The 21,878-nt window shown below is 39.7% G+C and overlaps 1 protein-coding gene across 1 annotated transcript in view; it reads right to left on the bottom strand.

Moving 5' to 3' along the window:
• Positions 1-21,878, bottom strand: part of arap3 (ArfGAP with RhoGAP domain, ankyrin repeat and PH domain 3) — a 199,173-nt gene that overhangs the window by 53,805 nt on the left and 123,490 nt on the right. Inside the window, exons 4-5 of the mRNA XM_028812615.2 lie at positions 842-903; positions 289-359 (exon numbers count right to left, since the gene is read on the bottom strand). Of these exons, the coding sequence (XP_028668448.2) occupies positions 289-359; positions 842-903 (133 nt within the window). The remainder of the gene's footprint in view (positions 1-288; positions 360-841; positions 904-21,878) is intronic.

The following is a 21,878-nucleotide window of genomic DNA, read 5'->3' on the forward strand; positions in this document are numbered from 1 at the left end:
GTCATAAAGCACAAGCTCACTACCATATAGTCAAAGTAGTGTTACTTTTTAATGTGCTTTCCTGAAACAGTGATAATAATAAAAAGGGAACCAAGAGTTGAAAAATTCAGGACATGATGAAAAATTCAAGTTTATAACATACTTTACATAGCTTTAGTACAGCTGTAAACACATAATGAAACACAAAAAGAAAATCATAAGTTAGATACAATACTTTAGCCTACCAAATACAAGAGACAGAGTCCTATCTGTTTGTGTCAAGCATGTTGCTTTTATTTTTTTATTTACCTGCTGATGATCTGAACTGATTCTGTGAAACACAGTTTCACAATATGGGTTAATCTCTTCTTCCAGTAAAACTAAATAAAAAAAAACAAAGCTATTAAGAAGACATAATGTTTAAATGTTTACAAACCCTGCAAAAAATCTGTCTACGTTTTAATGCATTTCTCCATATTCTAAACACACTACACTAGCAACAGAGTACTAGGTAGGAACCATAGATGGAAAGTTGGATGCAAGGGCAGTTGAATACAAGGTAAATCACACACAAACGCCTACACTGGACATATTTACAGTGAAGAAATAGCCTGGCATGCATGTCCTTGGGAAGCAGGGGGAAAAACAGGAGAACTTGGAGAAACATCTCACAGACACACACAAGATGGTAGTGAATGAGGAAAGAATCAGCCCTATGTCGCTGGTGCTTTGAGGCAGCAGCACTAACCACAATGCTACCACATTGTTCCACTGACTGGTCAATCAGGAATATAAGTCAAAGACTAAAGGAACAAACATTAAATTTTACAAAAAAGAATTAAAAAAAAAGAAAACCTCTCACCTCTGTCTCTACTGGCAGGCTCAGGGATCACTGTTAACTCCACCATGCTGCTACTTAAACGGCTAAAGGAAGAAAATAAAACAAAAATAAATTCCTTGGAAAATAATGAAATTAGCATCATTTCAAATAACTACTTCTATTGGTACATACTGTTTTACATATATATAGTACGGGGTCTATTCAAATGCTGTAACAGCAGATCTTTACTGTGATGTACTTTAGTGGATCAATTTAAGAGTATGAATGACTACACTGCATTTTGCATCACAGCTAGCCTAGAGTCTCTATGTTTCAATCTTAAACCACCAAAGGGCAGATGGAACTTCTGTTTCAATTTATCTATGTAATTATCTTAACCTTGCAGCAGTCATTGAAGCTTAGTTGCCAATAATTCTCAGTTACAAAATCAAGGGCATAAACATTGACAGGGATGCTTAGTGAAGAAGTAAATGAAATATCCTTTGTTTCATCACAGTATGAATGAGCACAGGCACAAATGACACTAAAGAGACCGATGCCAAGAAATGTGTGTCATCTCTAAAGAAATACATTGATGTTACTAAGGGAAAAATTCTCAACAGGAATTATTATTCAAAGAATGTAATAGTCTTACACCAAATTGATTACTTTTGGAGGGACAATGCCTACAGTATGTCATCAGCATCAGATGCAAGGCAGGATATAATTCTGGATAAAGTGTTGGGATAGGTTCCAGCTGCCCTGGATAAGCAGGTTAAGAAACTAGGTGTATGGATGAATGAATGGACAGAGCACCAGTTCTTCATAGGTCCCAGTCTCACACACACACACCCACAGACACAGAATGCCAATTTAGAATTTCTAAAAGTTAAGGTGTATTAAAATTATGAAAGACACTGTCTTAAAGTTTTACAAGGACTCTTACATTTTAAAGGCCACGTCAATATCTTTCTTAAGCATGCTATACCACAAATGTTTTCGCCCCTTCAACCCCAAAGATGTGCAAATCAGATTAATTGATAATTCTAAATTGACCCAGTGTGAGTGTGGATGCACTTAAGAGTGGAACTTGTGATAGACTAGTACCCTGTCCAGGGCTGCGTTCTGTCATGCATCTGATGCTGCCAGGACCCTGAAATGGATTAGGTAGGTCATTTTATGTTCTATTATGCTATTTTATTATAACAGTAAAATAATTGCATAAACCCCAGAAATTAGGAAAAAACAGCAATCCATTTCATGCTAAGGACTATACTAAAACCTAAGTGAAAAGGAAACCAAAGCATTCAGCCAGGAGTAGGTTAGAAATTCCATTCCACTTGGAAAGTATCATTCATCCTGTGCATGACTAACTGAGGTTACTAGTTAAAGTACATACTGTGTTACAAAACTGAAAGAAGGAAGAACACTTTCATATAAACTGCTACAGATTTTTGCACATGCTCTGACAAAATATAAATTTCAGAGATGGATAATATCTGTGAAAAAATGAAGGCATTAGATTTTAATTTTTTAGAATATCTTGATTAATGTGCCTCTACAGTGTTGAAGACAAAACTTACATGTTTGGTAGGATGGGGGGTGGTATGTTTCAGTGACCGAGGCCTCACACTTCCCTGCCTCTTGAAAGTCTAGCTACTAATCATGTCTTTGCCTCAAAATGAGAGATATAAATTCTGATTTGACTTTCAAGCAGTGGGACAAATCTTTGTACAATTGTTAGTGAGGTTGCTGGAGTTCACCAATCCAGTCTACACATGGTTTACAGACTTAAACAAGATACTTGGGTGTCTTGAAGGAGATACTATAATAGTACCATGTTTCAAGGCTGATGTGATGTGCTAGACACAGCCTTACATTTGTAAAGGTAAATATGACAATAATTATCCTATAAAGAGAGACTAGTACCTGCATTCTTAATCTGTTAAAGATGAATGCAACACTTCAGAAAGGGCGTAATGATTTTACTTATGATTTTATAATGATTTTAAGGGTGTATTTATTTTACTTTATTATTTTGCTGAATGAGATTTCTTACGTGTCCTGGTGCAACCTGTAACCAAGTGTAATGTAATCATATTTGATTATTTGAGTGTAATTTCATATTTGAATAATATTTGTAGAATTTCACATGTTTAGGTAACAATTCCTTGTTTTTACAACAGGCACATTTCCTACTTTCTTTAGGAATGTTGTAAAATGACTGACCCCAATTTAATAAAGTTTACATGTGACTGAAAAAATACTGCACATAAGCATTAGCAAAGGGAAGCATATCTTAATAATCAGTATCAGCAAAATTTGAATTAGTTATTTAATTTCGAAATGAAGCTCCACCTGTTTCCCTGTAAAATAACTGTCAAAATGAACCATAATTTATAATCCCAAGACACCTACTTTTATGCAGCTGCTGCAATAATCACAGGGCTTTCCTTTTAGTTTCAAGCACCAACATGTTCAAGGTCTGAAGTACCACATAGTTTCAAGTGTTATGTATTAGTAAGGATTCCCTTACAATTCTAGGATGTCATTGCTCCTGAGCTCTCACTCTGGCTATACAAGTGAGCTGAGAAGGCCCAGGAGCAGGTGATCATTTGTTTATTGTGGAGTTAAGCAAGTATTGTTCTCTGTGTTGAATTTTCTGGATTTTTCGATTTATTGTTGTGTTTTAAGGATTTTGGTTTTTGGATTACATTTTGTGACTTTCTTGGCTAGGATTGCCTTGATGCAATTTATGTGCCTCTTTTGAGCTTTTGCATTATACAGTTTTCTGAGAATACATTCTTGATTTATTAAGATTTTATTTTTGCCATTTTAATTCAAGGCGTGTGGTTACGGTCATCCCTCCTCCTGTGGGGCTTTGGATATAATTTTACTATATTTCTAGTTGTCTTGCCAGCTCCTTATTTTTATGCCTACTCTACCTGAAGTCAGCAGGTAGTATTAGGAACCTCTCTGAGTTCAGGTGAGCTTCATCTGGGCAAAACAGTTAGGATTCTGGCCTGCTCCCTTGCTTGTTTTGGAGGCCTCACACCGATTTTGCTATTGTGGAAACTCCGCATACTAACAATATGTGGTAATAAATGTGATATGTGACTTGAATGGTTCAATTTTTTGAATGCTTGAATCAGAATTGTCTGTTAATTCTATATCAATCTTTATGCAATGTTTATCTCTGTGTTAAAAATCAAAATGGATTACAGTAACCACTCAGCATGCAAATAAAAAGAAGACAAATGTGTGGACTTAATAAAGATTTGAGGTGACTGTATCCAGCAAGTATAACCCAAATGCTATGTGTTTTCTGACAGAAACATTGTGGCTCATGCACACATTTTTTCAAGACTCACTTGTTTTCTGCATTTTTCTGTATCCTTGTGAATTTTAGGTTTTATTTCAATTTTTTAATTATTATTTTTTATATTTTAATTTATTCTCTGTTATGTTAATATTTATAAACTATGTCTAATTGTGAGGCTGGTCCCAGGAGGCGGGATCACCCTGACATCACTGCTGCTGGTTACTCCCTCTGCCTTTATCTGGGGGCCAGACCAAGAGAAACAGCTAGTGTATCATTGTAAGTTGTTTGGAGAATTTGTATGGGCTTTTTTAATATACACTTTCTGGTTCTGGATTTTTGCTTCTGTTATTCGATTGTGTGGATTTCATATTGGGACTTATCTAGGATTGCCTTTGTAGGCAAATATTTTTTACATGCTTTTGCTCCTTTAAGCATTTTGTAATATGTTTCCTATTTTTTGTAATAAATAATTTCCATTATAAAGATTCTTAGAGGGACTTGTCTTTGATAGTCAGAGATTTATGGTTTCTTTCTTTCTTTCTTTCTTTCTTTCTTTCTTTCTTTCTTTCTTTCTTTCTAGCAAAGCATTTTTATATTTTCTGGGGCTTCTATAGTCTTTTTGAACTTCCAAAGCCAGCTGCCCATTTTGGGGTTTTCTAGGCCAGAAGCCAGCAGGCAGTTTACTAAGTCGAGCTGGTTTAAAGTTGTCCTCGTTTTGTTGCATGAGCGATGTTCTTGGCCTGCTTTATTGTAATATAATCCTGTAGGCCTCAAACCCCTTTTTGCAAAAAAATCTATTCCTTGCCATCATGAGTTCACAGACATCCTCACTGAAAACGTTACTTAGTGTAGCAGCTGTTGGTGTTCATGGTGGTCTATTAGGTCACGTCTCTGACAATTTTTTTTTATGATTCTTGTGCATGTATGACACATTTAGGGTTGATATCTGTTGACACTCATATTGAATTTTGATCAATGGAATAACTGAACAGTCAACAAAGGGATATTAGTCGAAAATCAGAATTGAGTTACTTTTAACTGCAGTGTGAACATAGCCTGAGTAGCAGGATGGCCATGTTGGTTTTAGAATGCAAAAAAGACTAGAGACTGGCATTTGGCTTACAACTGAATTAAGTCCTACATCACTGCTGAGGCATGAAACAAAGTAATCTACTAAATGAAAAAGATCTTTGTCTTTTTGCAGTTCCTTTCCAGACTAGCAATCTGACCAAAGGTCATAACCTTCTTTATGTGAACCTGTGTTTTATACTAGTATACTCAGGTCACAACTGACTCACTTAAGGTAGTGGGCAGATCAGAACAGTACAGAAATGTGTACATGAATCAATCAACTACCTGCAGTGACTGTATGCAATTGTGAAAACTTACTTACAGCTAACTGATAAACAGGGGTTACATTCAAAAAGCATATAAAAGCTAAATGAATTAACAAAGGAGTCAATAGGAACAGCTGTCCATAAAACGCAGAATATCTAATAAATTTACAAAAGATTACTTTTCAGCATTCTATCTTCTATCTGGTGTTATAGGCCATCACTTCCTGAACAGGCAGACAGTTGGTTATAAAAGTAAGCGAAGTGAATAAGCCAACCTGTTGCTTCAGGCTTTGTGTTTGTCTTTCCTAAACATAAAGTCCAGCTCCAACTCCTATAAAGAACTGCCAAAGAAGGATGACTAGAAACCATCCTCCCCTTCAGGAACCATCATAGCATGTGTAAAAAAATGAACAGGGGTAACTTCTTGGCACACAGCCAGATGTTGACAAGCCAAAAAAAGGAGGACCTTGTTCCAGTCAAGCGACTTTTCTAGAAATTTATTGAAAAGGAATAAAAAGAAGCCAATGGGATTGGGATGACAAGTAAGTCATAAAATTTACCATTGTTACGTGATGGTATGACATACAGACTGATGATTGCTATGAACAGAGCCACATTAAATCAGTTTAGAATATTACAGTATACTGTAGATACTTACTGTTGGAACATTTTTCTACAAAAAATCATGCCACAGTATGCCAGAATTCCAGCGAAAGAGAAATACCTTTGAAGTACAGAATCAAGATACAGAACAGATCTGCGGCTATCACCCAACAAAGTCTGAAGTACATCCATCCATCCATCCATTTTCCAACCCGCTGAATCCAAACACAGGGTCACGGGGGTCTGCTGGAGCCAATCCCAGCCAACACAGGAAACAATCCTGGGCAGGGTGCCAACCCACTGCAGGACACACACAAACACACCCACACACCAAGCACACACTAGGGCCAATTTAGAATCGCCAATCCACCTAACCTGCATGTCTTTGGACTGTGGGAGGAAACCGGAGCGCCCGGAGGAAACCCACGCAGACACGGGGAGAACATGCAAACTCCACGCAGGGCGGACCCGGGAAGCGAACCCGGGTCCCCAGGTCTCCCAACTGCGAGGCAGCAGCGCTACCCACTGCGCCACCGTGCCGCCCCTGAAGTACATTAAAGATATATTTTTAACTGACTTATGAAGAATGCTGCAGACAACAGATTAAGAGGTTCAGGCAAATGCATATGTATATTTTAATATAAACAGTAAGACATTGGAAATTAGGGTTGGTTCCTTCCTGTATATTATTTGTCAGAATAAGATCTGGTTTCCAACAAGTTTGAATTCAAAATGAATATACAGTAAAGTAGGACACAGTATTCACAGTAAAAAAGGCAGTTGTCACAGTATGTATATATATATACAGTATATGTACTGTATGTGTGTATAAATCTGCTCCTAGATAAAATGCCATCCCATTCAGGTTTGGTTCCTGGCTTGTGATCAGTTTTGTTGGAACAGCTTTCATCTGTTGACAACCTGATAATGGAAGAAGCAGATTCAAAATTGTAAGATATTGTAACTTTGAGACAGTGTGCATTCAACTTTTTCTGTTGCCCGTGCCTTCAGTTTGTTTTAATCACCCAAGGATTATCTTGTAATTGTGTAGAATAGTGGGGTGCCACTTTATGATGGCCCTTCAAAGCAGATGTTAGGGGTAGCTAAAAACACTGGTTTTGGAGTCACCAGAAATCCATTTTAAGGGTGATAGAGCAGCAAGAAAACAAAGCAATAAATAACCATGAAGACCCACTTCAGCAATACTTACATTGAAAAGGATAAATATCGGTCGGTGCATTGTGTGACAACTACCACCAGCTGACAAAATACTGGCTGATCATTAGTGAAGGGGTGGTCACTTTAGACAGTGTGTTTAGTGAGCAGCTAGAAAAGGACTCTTTCTGAACAGTGGTAAATGGGAGCTCCTCAAGGCTAATCCCCAAGTCTTGCATGTTGATGATGCATTTGTTTTCACCTACTTTGCTGGCATTGTTTACATACCACTTCTGCCACCATTAACATTTAAACTGGACTATTTTGTTTTTGAAAACACTGTCATTTCCTGTTGATTACTTTTAAAATTCCTAAAGTTAAGGAACTCAACTTATAATTTCTGTTTGTTTTGTAGAGTGAGTTGGGATAATTTGTTGAATGTATATATTACGTATCTGTTTTCATACATACAGTATTGTTATCAAACATTTTTCTTGTTTATTTGTTGCACATGTGGCACACTCAAAAAAAAAAAAAAGAAGAGTTGCCACAATCTATATCTAATTTATCTTATTAATGTAATCACCAAAAGTGAATACTATTTTGTAAACAAAGGGTCCCTGTTGTCGACTGGATCATGAAAACGAACTGTGGGATGAGCAGTAATTGGCAGGAACGTGTTTCACACTGAAAGTGGTTCCGTCAGGGTTGCAGTAAAGGGACGAACTTCGGACTGCCCCTCAGACGCAACTTGGACAACAAACTGAAAGTGGTGTGTTCTCATTGCTGCTCCACTTTACCTATTTCACAAGTTAGTGTTCAATAAATTGGAGTATTTTATGTTTTAACTGAGAGTTAAGTATACTCAGAACATGACAGTAGTATGCTGATATGTATTGCTACAGAGGCGCAAACTTAAAACTTGCTAAATGCAGGCGGCAAGCTGCTTGTTTGCAGAGACCACGCTGCTGCGCTGTAGATAGACAACGGTGCTGTAGATCATTAACCAGACAAGAGTGTGGCTTTTAAAATAGTTGCTCGTCTCCTAAACACTTGGCACTCTTGTTAAATGTATATTTTGTAAACTGTATTAGGTGTAAATAAGTTATAGAATGGCTGAAATTTTGTGATGAATGGCAGGGCTCGCAAAATTTCAAAATCCCTGGTAGCCCTTCGGGCAGGCACTCTTCAGTTTTTGGTAGCCCAAAATAAATTTAAGTAGCCCGAATAAAAAAGATTATTTTTAATGTATAATATTGTAAAGGAAACAAAACATCAATCAAAAAATTGTTAAAACACAAATTACAACAACTGTATACCACCGTTCAACTGAAAGACAACACCCTAGTAACTTCTATTTTTCACAAACCGACAGACAGACGGACCTACCTGAAAAATGATAGCTTCCACCCCAAGCATATAAGGCGCTCCATTATTTTCAGCCAAGCAATACGGTACAATCGTATTTGCTCAGACCCAACAGACCGGGATCAACAACTGCAGGAGCTCAGACAAGATTTCATCAAACAAGGTTACACCCCGAAAACAACAGACACTCAAATAAGAAGAGCTACTGCCATACCCAGAGACAACCTTCTGGAATATAAAAACAAAGACAACAAGGATCGCATCCCCCTTGTTGTCACCTACAACCCACATCTTGAAACACTTCGAAAAATTATAAAAGAACTTCAGCCAATACTAAACAATGACCAAACACTGAAAAATGTATTTCCTGAACCTCCCCTCCTGGCATACAGACAACCACCAAACCTTCAACAATTAATTGTCCGAGGCTCCCTAAGTGAACCAACAGAAAATGGCACATCTCCATGCCTACAGAAAAGATGCAAAACATGTGCCCACATCTATGATACAGACCGTATAGTTATACCACACTGCCGACTCGAACATCACATCAAGGGATCATTTTCCTGCAGATCATCTAATGTAGTCTACCTAATTTTCTGCATGAAATGTCCTGACACTGCACTCTATGTGGGAGAAACTGGACAAACACTCCGCCAGAGAATGAACTTACACAGGTTCCATATTAAACATGGCAACACAGATGTTCCTGTGGCGGCCCACTTCAACAGCCATGGACACTGTGAGAAGGACTTTAAGGTCACAGTGCTTATGGGCAACTTCAAAACACAGCAAGAGAGAAAAGAATGGGAAGTTAAACTCATGCTAAAATTTAATACTTTACAACATGGATTGAATAAAGACAAGAGTTTTATGGCCAGATATGAGGATTGTTTACATCTCTCAGAATGACAGACAACCTGTCTACAGACCCACATTGTTTTGAAAAACTCATTACAAACTTCAAAAGACTTTGTTGGACAGTTATCTTATCCAGAGATCTTGACAATACATTGTTCTTTTCTCTCTTGCTAAATTAACCCTAGCCTGAATGAATCTATTAATTTTTTACATACAAAATCTCTCATTTAAAGATTTACCAATGTTGTTTCTTGTCCTAGAGTGTGTATATAAACATAGGAAACTTCAGTTTCTGTATTACATCTTGCCTGAAGAAGGGGCCTGAGTTGCCTCGAAAGCTTGCATATTGTAATCTTTCTAGTTAGCCAATAAAAGGTGTCATTTTGCTTGGCTTTTCTCAACAACTGTATAAAAATTACAATCATCAACTCAAATATTTGGTTCTAATTGAACAGAAATTTCTATGAACTTGTAAGAACTGTGTAGAACATGAATCAGTCTATGTCAGATTCTGAATCTGAAATTTCCACTGAAGTCACGGATGAGAAAATGCCACTCGACGTTGAGGGCATAGCATCTCCTCCATCAGCTTTTTCTTCCTGTGCATCGGCCTCCATTTCACTGCTCTTTGTTCTTGTCGGGGTTTTATGATCCAGGTGTCTTGAACCTTTTCCAGAAAACATCCAGAAACAAATTGACTTGTCAGGGTAAAAAGATTCAACTGTTTCCCCCTTAATGGAGAGTTGCATGCAGTCAGTGTTTCAGGGTCTAGAGAGGTACGATATGTTGTCTTCACTCGGTTCATGCAAGAAAATCCTCTCTCATAGATGGCTGTTGATGGACTAAGTGTCAGCATTAATTTCACCAGCAACAAGATATGAGAGGTGTTCTGGATTCTCAGAGAGGAGATCTCTGTACAAGCAATCATCTACCTTGCTACAAGCCACATTTTTAGATCCATCCATTCTTGTGGAATTTTCTCTCTCTCTTCCTCATCTAGCAAACTGGCAAAATGTATGACAAGATAATCCACCTCTTCATCCCCATAATTTGCCAGCTCTTCTCTGGGGTAGGGAAGAGTGGAAGGGTCAAAAACCTTGAAACAAGAGAGGCTTTTCACGCAGATTTTTAAATCTGTTGTCCATGTACTTGACCGTGTTGTCAATAATGTTCTGAATCTCTGCACCAAAGGTGTCTTTGTCTGTGCCCTCACCTCTTCTAGCAGGTCGCTGACTTTTTGTGAGCCGAGTTCCACAGTAGCAAATGCTACCATCCTCGTTCGCTGTGAACTTTGTGTCCAAGTTTTTCTGGTATTCTCCTGGTTTTGTTTTTAGGCTGAGTAAGCGTGATGTGGTGCTCTCAACTAACTGATTTGTTCGTGTGATGTTTAGGTTATCATGCTGAAAATCAGTACAGCACTTGGATAAGATGGCACTGTAGTCCAACATGAAATGCAGGAAGCGAACAAATTTCTCAGTCTTCATCTCCTGCACCACCCCCTTATCCTTGGCTGCATCCTCGGACTTGACATCACTTCCTCCTGCCATGTTCTCCATATGAACAACAGTGGGAGTGTAATTTTTTTCCACAGCCTTCAGACATCTCAGTGAGCTTGGAAGCCACCGTGTGCTCTTCAGGCCACTGAAATGTGCCGGTTTCTCATTTAGCAGTTCACTTATTTCTGTCAGTTCTCTTTGCTTCTTTGGGGAATAGTAGTACATCTTAAAGATGGTTTTCAGTGTATCTTCAAATTTCACCAGGTACTCACAGCCTTTCACGCTATCCAGCACGGCTAGCTCTAATTTGTGTGCCACACAGTGGATTGTTATGATGTGGGGTATCCTCTGTTTCAGTCTCCCAGCTACTCCTGTTTTCTCACCCATCATCACTGCAGCACCATCGAAATTTGCACACACTACTTTCTTTTTCCATGTGTCTTCTCTGATACCCATGGTGTTCACTGCTTCATCAATAGCCTCTAAAATACCTGCAGCCTTTACACTCTTGACTGGCTGACATGTGATCATGTATGTGGATATGTCACCATTATCTCTCACATACCTGACATGAACCAACTCCTGTTCTATTATACCAGTGTCCGTACTGCCATCTGCAAGAATGGATAAGAACCTGCTTTCTTGTATTTCCTTTTCGATCTGGTCTCTTGAATTTTGTGCTATTGCTCCAATAAACTCTCTGCAAGCATGGTCATTGAGGTAAGTGGAACCAAGATCTAGGCCATTTGCTTTTTGAAGTTTGCAAAGACTGCTAAATTTTGCCAGTGGTAGTTCACTCTTTGCAACATAGTACGCTGTTCTAAACAGCTTTTTCAGGACTTCTTGTTGTGCTTGGTTTATTTTTAGTATGTTTTTTGCAATTGGTGTTTGTTCTGGGAAAGATGCTGCAGACTGAGCACCAATGCATTTCTTGTGATGCAGAGATTTCTCATGGGTTTTGATTGGGTTTTTCCTAAAAATACTGGTGCCAGTAACAAAGGCGCTTGTCGAGTCAGATATCGAGGGAAACTCACGACACACCCGGCAGAACATTGTTATTTAGCTTGTCATATTCCAGCCACAGAAATTCTTTTGTCCATGAAACCAAAAAGCTGCGCTTTCTTTTTGCCTCATAGTCTGATTTGTCATAACTTTTCCGCTTTGTGGTAGGCTTTTCTTTGGCTGTCCCTTCTTCACCCTGACCTGTCTTATTTGGCTCAGCAGAACTAAAATACCTGCGTAAATCCATCTATTTTTACACACGCACACACATAACGGTCAGCGATTTTTTAAATTCTCTGCGCAATGAACCTCTATCACATGTTTAAGCTTGCTGCGGGAGATTTCACGTTTGAATAGTAAGCTAATGAGTGATACGACGATGTCAGAGGAATTGGTGCGCAATTAATCCGTCACTGACCAATCAATACTGCCGCTCTCTATACACAGCACGATCGCAAAGTGAAAGTAAAAAACAAGCGCGAATTGAAACGCGATTTCAATATTTCACATATTGACAATGGCTCATCGATGCCCGAAAATGACATAATTACCTAGCTACATTTGCGAAACAATGCAAAAGCATTGACATATATTTTTCCTTCCTATGATAGCCCGATGGGCAGGGCTGAGATAGATTTTGGTAGCCCAACTGGAAGACACAATAGCCCCGGGACGTCGGGCTAGCGATTTCGTGAGCCCTGCCTTTTGTGTCTTGCCATCCTTGTGCAAGGTGTCAATGGTCGTCTTTTGGACAACTGTCAAGTCAGCAGTCTTCCCCATGATTGTGTAGCCTACTGAACTAGACTGAGAGACCATTTAAAGGCTTTTGCAGGTGTTTTGAGTTAATTAGCTGATTAGAGTGTGGCACCAGGTGTCTTCAATATTGAACCTTTTCACAATATTCTAATTTTCCGAGATACTGAATTTGGGACTTTCATTAGTTGTCAGTTATAATCATCAACATTAAAAGAAATAATCATTTGAAATACATCAGTCTGTGTGTAATGAATGAATCTAATATACAAGTTTCACTTTTTGAATGGAATTACTGAAATAAATCAACTTTGTCATGATATTCTAATTTTATGACCAGCACCTGTATGTGTCAAGGATTTAATGTACAGTATATGTACTGGCTAACCTCCTCAGACATTAATCGATAAATATTATCTGGTCCTGGAGATTTAACCTGCACCCAGCCCTGCAAGCAGGTCCTACAACTTGCAGGGAAAACTTGGGGGTTGGTGGCAGGATTATCACTTCAGCCCCTGTCAAAGCCTCACACTGTTCCATTCAAAGTAGTGTGGTGCGGAGGTTTCACCCATTGCATGGCTGCACTTGGGTCCTACTTTTGGATCCTGAGGTGGTTCGTCATGTGGTGGGTGCAGCAACACACTATATCTGTGCATACTCTCTCTCTCTGGTGATTTTTTTGATTTCAGCCAATTTAATTTAGGCAGTACTTCTCCCTCTATAATTTCCACATCACTCAGCATCTCCACAGTAGTCCCTGTTACCACTGGGAGCTAAGCCACTTTCTCACATGTGGAAACGTTGGAAAAGTTTAGAGCATTCGCTATATTACTGTCTGTGTATTTTAATTCCCTTTTATGATTCCTGATGCACTTCAGCTCCTCCTTGACAGTTCTTTTAGTACTAAATTACTAAAAGAATCTCTTTGGGTCATCTTCCCCTTTGGGCAATATTCCTTTCTACCTTACCTTAACTACCTTCTAGCTTCCCATATATCCTTATTAATGGTTGCCCTCATGCTCTCACACTTCCTACAATTTGCCATTAGAGTTATAAGTCTTATATGCTTAATACAGCTGTTTTTTTCCTTTGTGGTTTCTTTTTCAGCTCATTAATAGACCACTGCAGAGTTTTTAATTTCCTACTGATTTCATATTTTTCGATTTACCTGTCTAATACTATATGTAAAACATTTTTAAACCTGTTCCTTTTCTCCTGTAGACGGAGTGGTGGCGCTGAGGCTTAGGAACCTGGGCCAGCATTTGAAAGGTTGCCAGTTCAAATCCTGTAAATGCCAGAAGTAATTTCACTCTGCTGGGTCCTTGAGCAAGGCCCTTAAACTGCAATTGCTCTGTCCTGGGTATGACATTAACATGCATGTAGCCCTGTAAACAGGTTCTCCAAGTTGCAGGGAAAACTCGGGGGGTGGTGGCAGGATTGGCACTCCAGCCACTGTAAAAAAACTCTCACTGTTCCACTCCATTTGAACTAGTGTGGTGCTGAGGTTTCACCCATTTCACAGCTGTGCTTGGGTCCTAATTTGGGATCGTGGTGGGTGTGGCAATGCACTGTATCAGTGTATGCTCCCAACCTCTCTGTCCCTCTCTGTCCTTGACTGTTTAAACAGTTAAAAAGCTTATCTTAATGTATCATTTTTAGACTTTGCATCTGCAGCTGTGCTCTTCCAGAACACTGTGAACTGTACTATATTATGGTCACTTGACCATTTGACCCTAGAGGTTCAATCACCTCTACACCCTGAATTATATAGTATTCTAGTTAATAAAAAATACTAAATCTAGACAGGTGCTTTTTAATGCTGTGTTAAAAAAGTCATTGATTACATCTACAAAACCCGCACTTTTGCTCTGCTATTTGCAAAGTTTGTCCAGTTGATATTCAGGTAGTCCCCCATAACTGTTATATCCCCTGTAAATATGCCTTTCTAATATTATTAAAAAGATGCACATTGAAATTTCTGTCTGCATTATGGGGGGTCTATAGCACACTGCTAAAATTGGGCCTGTTTTCCTAATTCTTCCAATACGAATCCAGTTGTCACATATTTGTGGTTCATCAGCCAACTAAAGAAGACTTGTATTAAAAATCTGTTTTACGTAAACATCAGCCAGCTCTTCCTTTTTTTCTGTCTATCCCTCCTATAAAATGTGTACCCGTCTATGTTATACTTATTCCCATCTTTGATATTTAGTCAGGCTTCTGTTAATGCTATAATATCATTATTTATGCTCATCTACATACAACTCCAATTCACATGTTTTATTTTTGATACTTCCAGCATTAAGACAAACTATTTCTAATGTATGGCTTACTTTACTTTTAGCATTTAAACTTTGGCTATAATTTACATTACTGTGCATAATTGTTTTAACACTTGTGACGGATGGCCAGGCCCCATGCCTGGCCGGCACTCCTTCACCACATCTGCCAGGGGGACAAGGGTGGGAAGTCCAGTATCTCCCCCTGGACGCTAGATGGCAGCCTCCCTGGGTTGCAATGGTGCCTCGGACTCCCCCAGGTCTTCATGGGGATTGGAGTTCTGTACAGCTCTCTGGGGTTCCACAGGTGCCGCCAGGGAGTGCTGCGACAGGAGCGGCTGGGCCCTTTTGGGCACTGGTTTTGCCTTACCCGAAAGTGCAGCCGGATGTCGATAATCAACCACCTGGAGCACTTCCGGGTACTCAATAAAAGGGAGCCAGCGACCACCACTCAGCAGCCAGAGTCGGGTGGAAGGAGGACAAAGCTGTGGAGGAGTGGTGGTGAAAGAGAGAGGAGCGTGGTGATTCAGTGCTCAGTGCTTGGGACTGTGTTGTGGCTGGAGGGATTACGGGGAAGACGTGCCCTCCAGCTGAAGAAAAATAAAAGTGTTTTTGTTTTATACGTGCCTCCTGTGTCAAGTCTGTGCCGGGTCGGGTGCAATATAGCACCTTTCTTACACACTATTGTCTCTCTCTTCATGCACAATTATAAACCTGGCCTGTCTTATGCTCCCTGACCACATTCCCTAGATAAAACCCTCATTAACTAACCTAATTATATGCCTCCTCAACACATTGGTGCCCCTCTGGTTCAAATGTAACCCATCATAGCAGAAAGGGTCTCATTTGTTCCAAAAGGAGACCTAATGCAGGTCTCCAAACAGAAAAAAAAATTTGGGAGCCATTGGCTCCTAAACCCAAAATATTTAGGAGCCAAATGCTTTTTTTGGGAGCCATAATCTCTACCGCATGCCAAATATGAAATAAACAAATAATATTTACTTGTATTGTTTATTTGTTTCTTCGGTCTACCTCACACTGCCTTTCCTTTCTCCTATCTGAGCTATTTGACCTGCCTACTAGTGTCCTCTGCAAGGTCTTATAGATAATAATAACAGAAGAATAAATGACACATAAATGTGAACAGTGCAAATGTTTACTAATAAGCAATACTTCAAGTCCTGAGTCTTATACACAACATATGTAAGGAACACTACAAATACAAACACTGAAAATGTCTTACACATAATAACACAAGAATTAACACAATAACAAACATTATTAACAATCATTTTGCAATGAGTGTACAAATATAAAGAAATTAATTACTCTTCAAGTTCACTTTCACTAACCATTACAATGTCAGCATCATTAGGCCAGCCAGTATACTTTGGTCTGCGCTTTTTTTTGCTGACTGACAACCAGCGCTTTACACTGGGCTCTGGGTCAAAAAGTTCAAGTGTAGGGCCCTCTGTACTGATCCTTACCAAGTCTTCCAGTGTTTCTACACTTAGGGAGTTGCGCACTTTTGATTTTATTCTGTTTTGTGCTGAAAATCCTTGCTCGCACTGAGCTGCAGATATCGGAAGCACCAGCATTATTTCGACTAAGTGAAGCAGATTTTTCTGTACAGAACGGCTCCTTGCTCAGCATCACTGTCCATAGGTCACCGTAAGTCTTATCCATAAACTGACCCTTCACTAATATTTTCAACATTAGCCATTCCTTCTGCGCAGCTGTGACATCACAGCCATTGTTTGTTACTCCCTGTACCATTTAACAAGTGTGTCTATCTCACACTTGCCATAGCTATCAATGTCCTCTGGCCGTGCATCATGACAAAACACTGAAAATGACTTGATGATTTCTGATCCCATTGAATGTCCGTGCTGTGTAATACTTGACATCATGTTTGCAAACCTGATCTCCAATTCTTTAACAGTAATGTCAACTGTTTTTTCAATTGCGGCCTTTAGATCACTTCTGAATGAGGCCTGATTTGGGGGGCCTTTCAATTTAACATTTTGGAAGGTTATGACTGTGTGGCTACTTGCAGCCCTCTCACTCCTGCTTGTTGATGGCCCTTCCTGTTGCACTGAACCTTCAGGCTGAGAACCTATGTGCTGTAAGAATTCTTGCAGCTTCCCTCCTCTCAAAGCATTTTCCTTCAATCCTTTAATTGCTACCACACAACACAGCCCACAATTGCAGCAACTGTCTGAGGAACTACAGTGGAACCTCGAGATACGATCACCTCTGTATACGAGAAATTCAAAATACGAGGAAAGTATGAGCGAAAAATTCAGATCTAAATGCGAGCATTGGCTCGCGTAACGAGCCACGAGCCAGGCTGTGGGTATAGCTCGCGGCTTAGTGAGGGGGCGTGGTAGCAGTTGTGAGCCGCGATCTGCGGTGTCTGCGTTTCTCACCTAAGTGCACAGGTGGGAAACTGCCCACATCCATGATTGTTCCTGTTGCTGATGGGCTGCAGCTGCCATGTCCTCCCCGCATATATAGGGAAGCGCGAGCCGGTTAAGAGGGAGAAGAAGTAAAAGAAAAGAGGAAAGGAGAGAGAACGCAGGCGGGCAGGCAGGCGTAGGAAGTCGGTGCGGGAGAGCAAGTGAGTGCAGGCTCGCGTGTAGCTAAACAGTGAGCTGAACAGGCGAGCCAAACAGCTGAAGCAGGACGGTGTAGAGAAGGTCAGCTGCATTAAGAGTGTCTCGCCTGTTGCAGAGCCCGCAGGTGAGACGTTAACAGAGAAGAAGCACCGGGGATTGTCATCTGTTTTTTAAAGACGGCATCCTTTTGACGTTTTAACCTCGTGTTAAAGGATTGTTATTCTTGTGTATTTTAAACCTCCACTTCACAACTGTTTTAAGGATTATTTATTTAAAGATTTATTGAATGCCCTACTGCACTTTGGACACCTGTTTTGATTCTTTTAATAATCAGTTATATTATTTACCAGTGTTATTTATTAAAGGTAGACTACAGTATATATAATTTATCTGTGTTATTTGTTAGGAAAATTGATTTTTATGTTAATATATTTGGGGTGCGGAACGGATTAACTTGATTTCCATTATTTTCAATGGGGAAGTTTGTTCTAGATACGAGAAATTCGCTATACAAGCTCAGTGCTGGAACGAATTAAACTCGTATCTAGAGGTTCCACTGTATAAGAGATTTTTTTTGAAGTGTAAGGCTCAGCTTTGAGACCTCTGAAAAAAGGTCATGTAAAAAGTGACAAAAGGCAACGAAAGACAGTCTTTCCATTTGCTGAACGATGTGTTTGGCTCTTCCCTTTATGTCTATGTTTTTGGACATGACTGCAAGGTGCTCCATATGATGATGCACAGCAGTGTACTGCCCCTGACCTGTTGCATAGTTTGAATGGAGAAAAACTGAAAGTGCCCAATAAATGTGTGGCAACCAGCTCTGTGTTTTTACTGCTGATGGGTTTCGTACTGTGCATCCTAACTCTGCTCCTATAGCCTCCAGCTCCCGCTTGCTTTTGGGACTGAAATTATACGTTTTCCACACTAGTTGTAGAAGGTCATAAACTTTTTCAATCATTGGCACTGACCTTTGTGTGTTTAGCATTGCCAGTTCCAGCCGATGGGGTAGACAGTGGAAAGACAGAGCATGTTCACCTATCTCTTTTCTGAAAAGTGCCCCTATTCCCCCTGTTGCACCCATGTTCACGCTTGCACTCATTTTATGTACCCACCAATTTGGGCTGGTTGGGTCAGTATTCTGAAGCAGTGATTTAATGGTGTTTTGAATCCCTTCTGCATGACCATAATCAATCTCAGCCAAACCTACTAGATGAGTCTTAGGTGTTCCATCAGATACATAGCTACAGTATGTGATGACATTGTCTTTCCCTGAGACATCTGTTCCACAATCAGTTATAACTGAGATGTAGTTTACCTTTAAAGCTTCTTCCAGCACATTACTCTTTAATTCATCTGCAATGCAACCTACAAACTCTGCACATGCTGTATCATTATCATATGTTTTGACACATCCATGCCATTCTTCTTCATCAGCAGAATTTGAGATTTAAACCTTGTGAACGGTATTTCTTTCTCACAAGCACGTTGCACTGCCTTTGCTATGGCGGTGTCACGAGGAGCAAACCTAGCGATCACACAGTCTCTGGCATTCTTGTGTTTCTTACTCTCACCATGCTTTTTCACAGTTTCCTTTTTAAAATGGCTCGTACCACAAATGAATTCTGTTTTACCAGCAATTTCTTGTCCAGCTTGTGCACAAAAGCTGCAATACATCTTTCCCTTGTCATACCGTAACCAAGCGAACTCATGTAACCAAGCCGCTTTAAACTGTCTTCCAGGCGTCGGAGCCGCGGGCGCAGAAGACTTTGCTAACGGGACGGAGTTGTCATCCTTTAATAACTGTACATTTCTGGACGCCGGTGGCTGTACCTCAGATAACCCACTGACTGAATTATCTTCGGTTCATTCAGAAGTAGACAAGGCAGGATTTGGACGAGTGGGCATTGAGAAAAAGTCGGAAATGTTTCGTTTGGCCATTTTGCGTGTTACATGGAAAGTTAGGACGGAATTCAAGGAGTAGTTGTGGCCCGATTCTCTTCTATTTCAGATCCCTATCCGCAGCAGTTAGCGAGATGACGTTTGAAGCAGAGTGGGCGTGTCAGATGATGCCTCGCTTCGGTTTGGCTTTAATCACGTGATAGTGTAATAGGAAAGGCAGACGCGGGCTGAGAGTTTTCGCACATAATTAAAAGCCATTTCTGCTGCTTTAAATTTAAAACTTTTCTTAGATTGAGAGAGAGAGTCGCCACCGGCGACTGGAATGAAAAAACTAGTCGCAAAATAGAAAATCAAGTCACATTGGCGACCATTTTAGTCGCCATCTGGAGCCCTGTTAAATGTCCCATACACTTATACCTTCTAACCCATTCCAAGATATGAGCCACTATTTCAGCTTATTCACCTCACTCCTACCTGGACTGAGATTAGCACAGGCGGAACTTCACAAAGGACTACATTGTCAGTTCTGCTTGTCAGTCTGGCACCTAACTTTTTAAATTTGGATTGCAGAACTGGTAGCCTGCCGTTATATATGTAATTTGTTCCAACATGGACAATGACAAGAGAATCCACCCTTTCAGGGAGGTTCCCCACCTGTGCACCTGTGAGGAAACACACTGTGTGAAACTGTGTCTCTGCAGCAGTCCTGTACTTCAACACCCCTGTTGACTGATTTCCCAACTGTTACTATCTCTCATTTACTGGGATCTAGTTTTGAGGTGCCTGCCTTCATGCCTGCCTACCACCTCAGAGTTTTCAGAGTCACTATCTAGCTTTGCAAGGACATGAAAACGGTTTGACACTTCCAGTTCTAGGATTGATGCCCCCAGACAGTGTGCACTCTTTGTCTTACACCTACAGCCGACTGTGACCCAACTATCTCTGCTATTCTGGTCTGAAATCTCATCCTGCACAGCATTTTTATAAAGGATACCAGGCCCACCAATTCTCTACTATAACAGAGGACGCCTCCAGTTCAGGGACCCTGAAGTGGCATCTTTTACAGACATAGCCTTCAAGGAGGACTAACTCTTCCAAGTCACACACCAAAAGCTCCAACATCTAAGAGGACTTGCATTGTAATGAGCTCATTTATGATATTGTGCATAATACATCATAACTGCTGCCCAAAATAAAAAAATAAACAGTATTGTGATATAATTTCTCAGTTATACCACCCATCATTATTTACTTGTATCTTCTATTATTTTTTTAAGATTGAGCTAAAATTTGCCATACAGAGTGTGTTGCTAGTTGGTAGAAAAGGACATAATTGGCAATAGAAAAAAAGCAGAAAAAATCCCATTACAGGTTATGTCAGGATCCTTAGAATCAATAGAGGGTGTCCATCCAATTCTACATAACGGAAGCCCTAACTTAGATTAATAAAATAAGTCTTGAGTATTTTTATGTATGGTCTGCCGAGTACTTTTACTTTATGAGTACAGAACATTCATCCAAACAACTTATCTTATGACTCATTAGCTTAAACCGATAATGAGGACACACGCATAATGCTCAAGTGAGTTTTGAGAGGTTAAAGAGCAAAAAAGTCAAAACACTAGATAAAATACTTTAAGTTGAATCAACCAATCGTATAGCTGCAGCAGATATGCAGCCAGTCCGCAGTAATTGCTCCAATGCCTGGAGCTTAGCTTTATTAATTTGCAGTGTATTCTTTAAGATCTATGTGCATGGCCTACAGGAGTACCAATGAAGCCTCACCTGCCAAAATGTTTTCTGTTAATAGTTTTCAGTGTGAAATGAACTGTCACCTAATTCTTTTCTTTAACAAAAGACATAATTTAGCTTAAAACCATGATAAAACATTCATCTTTTCCTTGTATTAGGCTGCATTATTGTTAGCCTGGAGGTTAGCTCCTTTAATCGTGGTTGTGCCATTACAACAGGCTTTATCCTAAGGCTTCAGCTATGTATGAGCAGGGTTCAGAGCTGTAAATTTATGCAATTTAAGAATTAACACTTGACATGATTAACTACATTCATTCAGATTATTAAAATTAGTAACTGTCAGTAAAGAGTAAACGAATATCAATTAACTAAACCCTTCCTTAACAAAAAAAATTCCTTCACATGTATAATTAATACAAGTTGTATGTATAAATGCCTTTACAGAAAAACTTCTATATTTAACTGTGAAAGAAAATATTGTGGTCAGTTTAAAGTTTACTCATCCCTTGTGATTTTCATTCTTACTTAAAGACAAGTGGTTGAAAAGACAGCTGGGAATAAGCAGTTGTGGTTTCATTTCCTTGTTGAGCATGACTAACATAATACTAATATTACTATCCTGGGGCAAGCTGAT

The sequence above is a fragment of the Erpetoichthys calabaricus genome, chromosome 11 (genome assembly GCF_900747795.2).
Source record: "Erpetoichthys calabaricus chromosome 11, fErpCal1.3, whole genome shotgun sequence".
Lineage (NCBI taxonomy): Eukaryota > Metazoa > Chordata > Cladistia > Polypteriformes > Polypteridae > Erpetoichthys > Erpetoichthys calabaricus.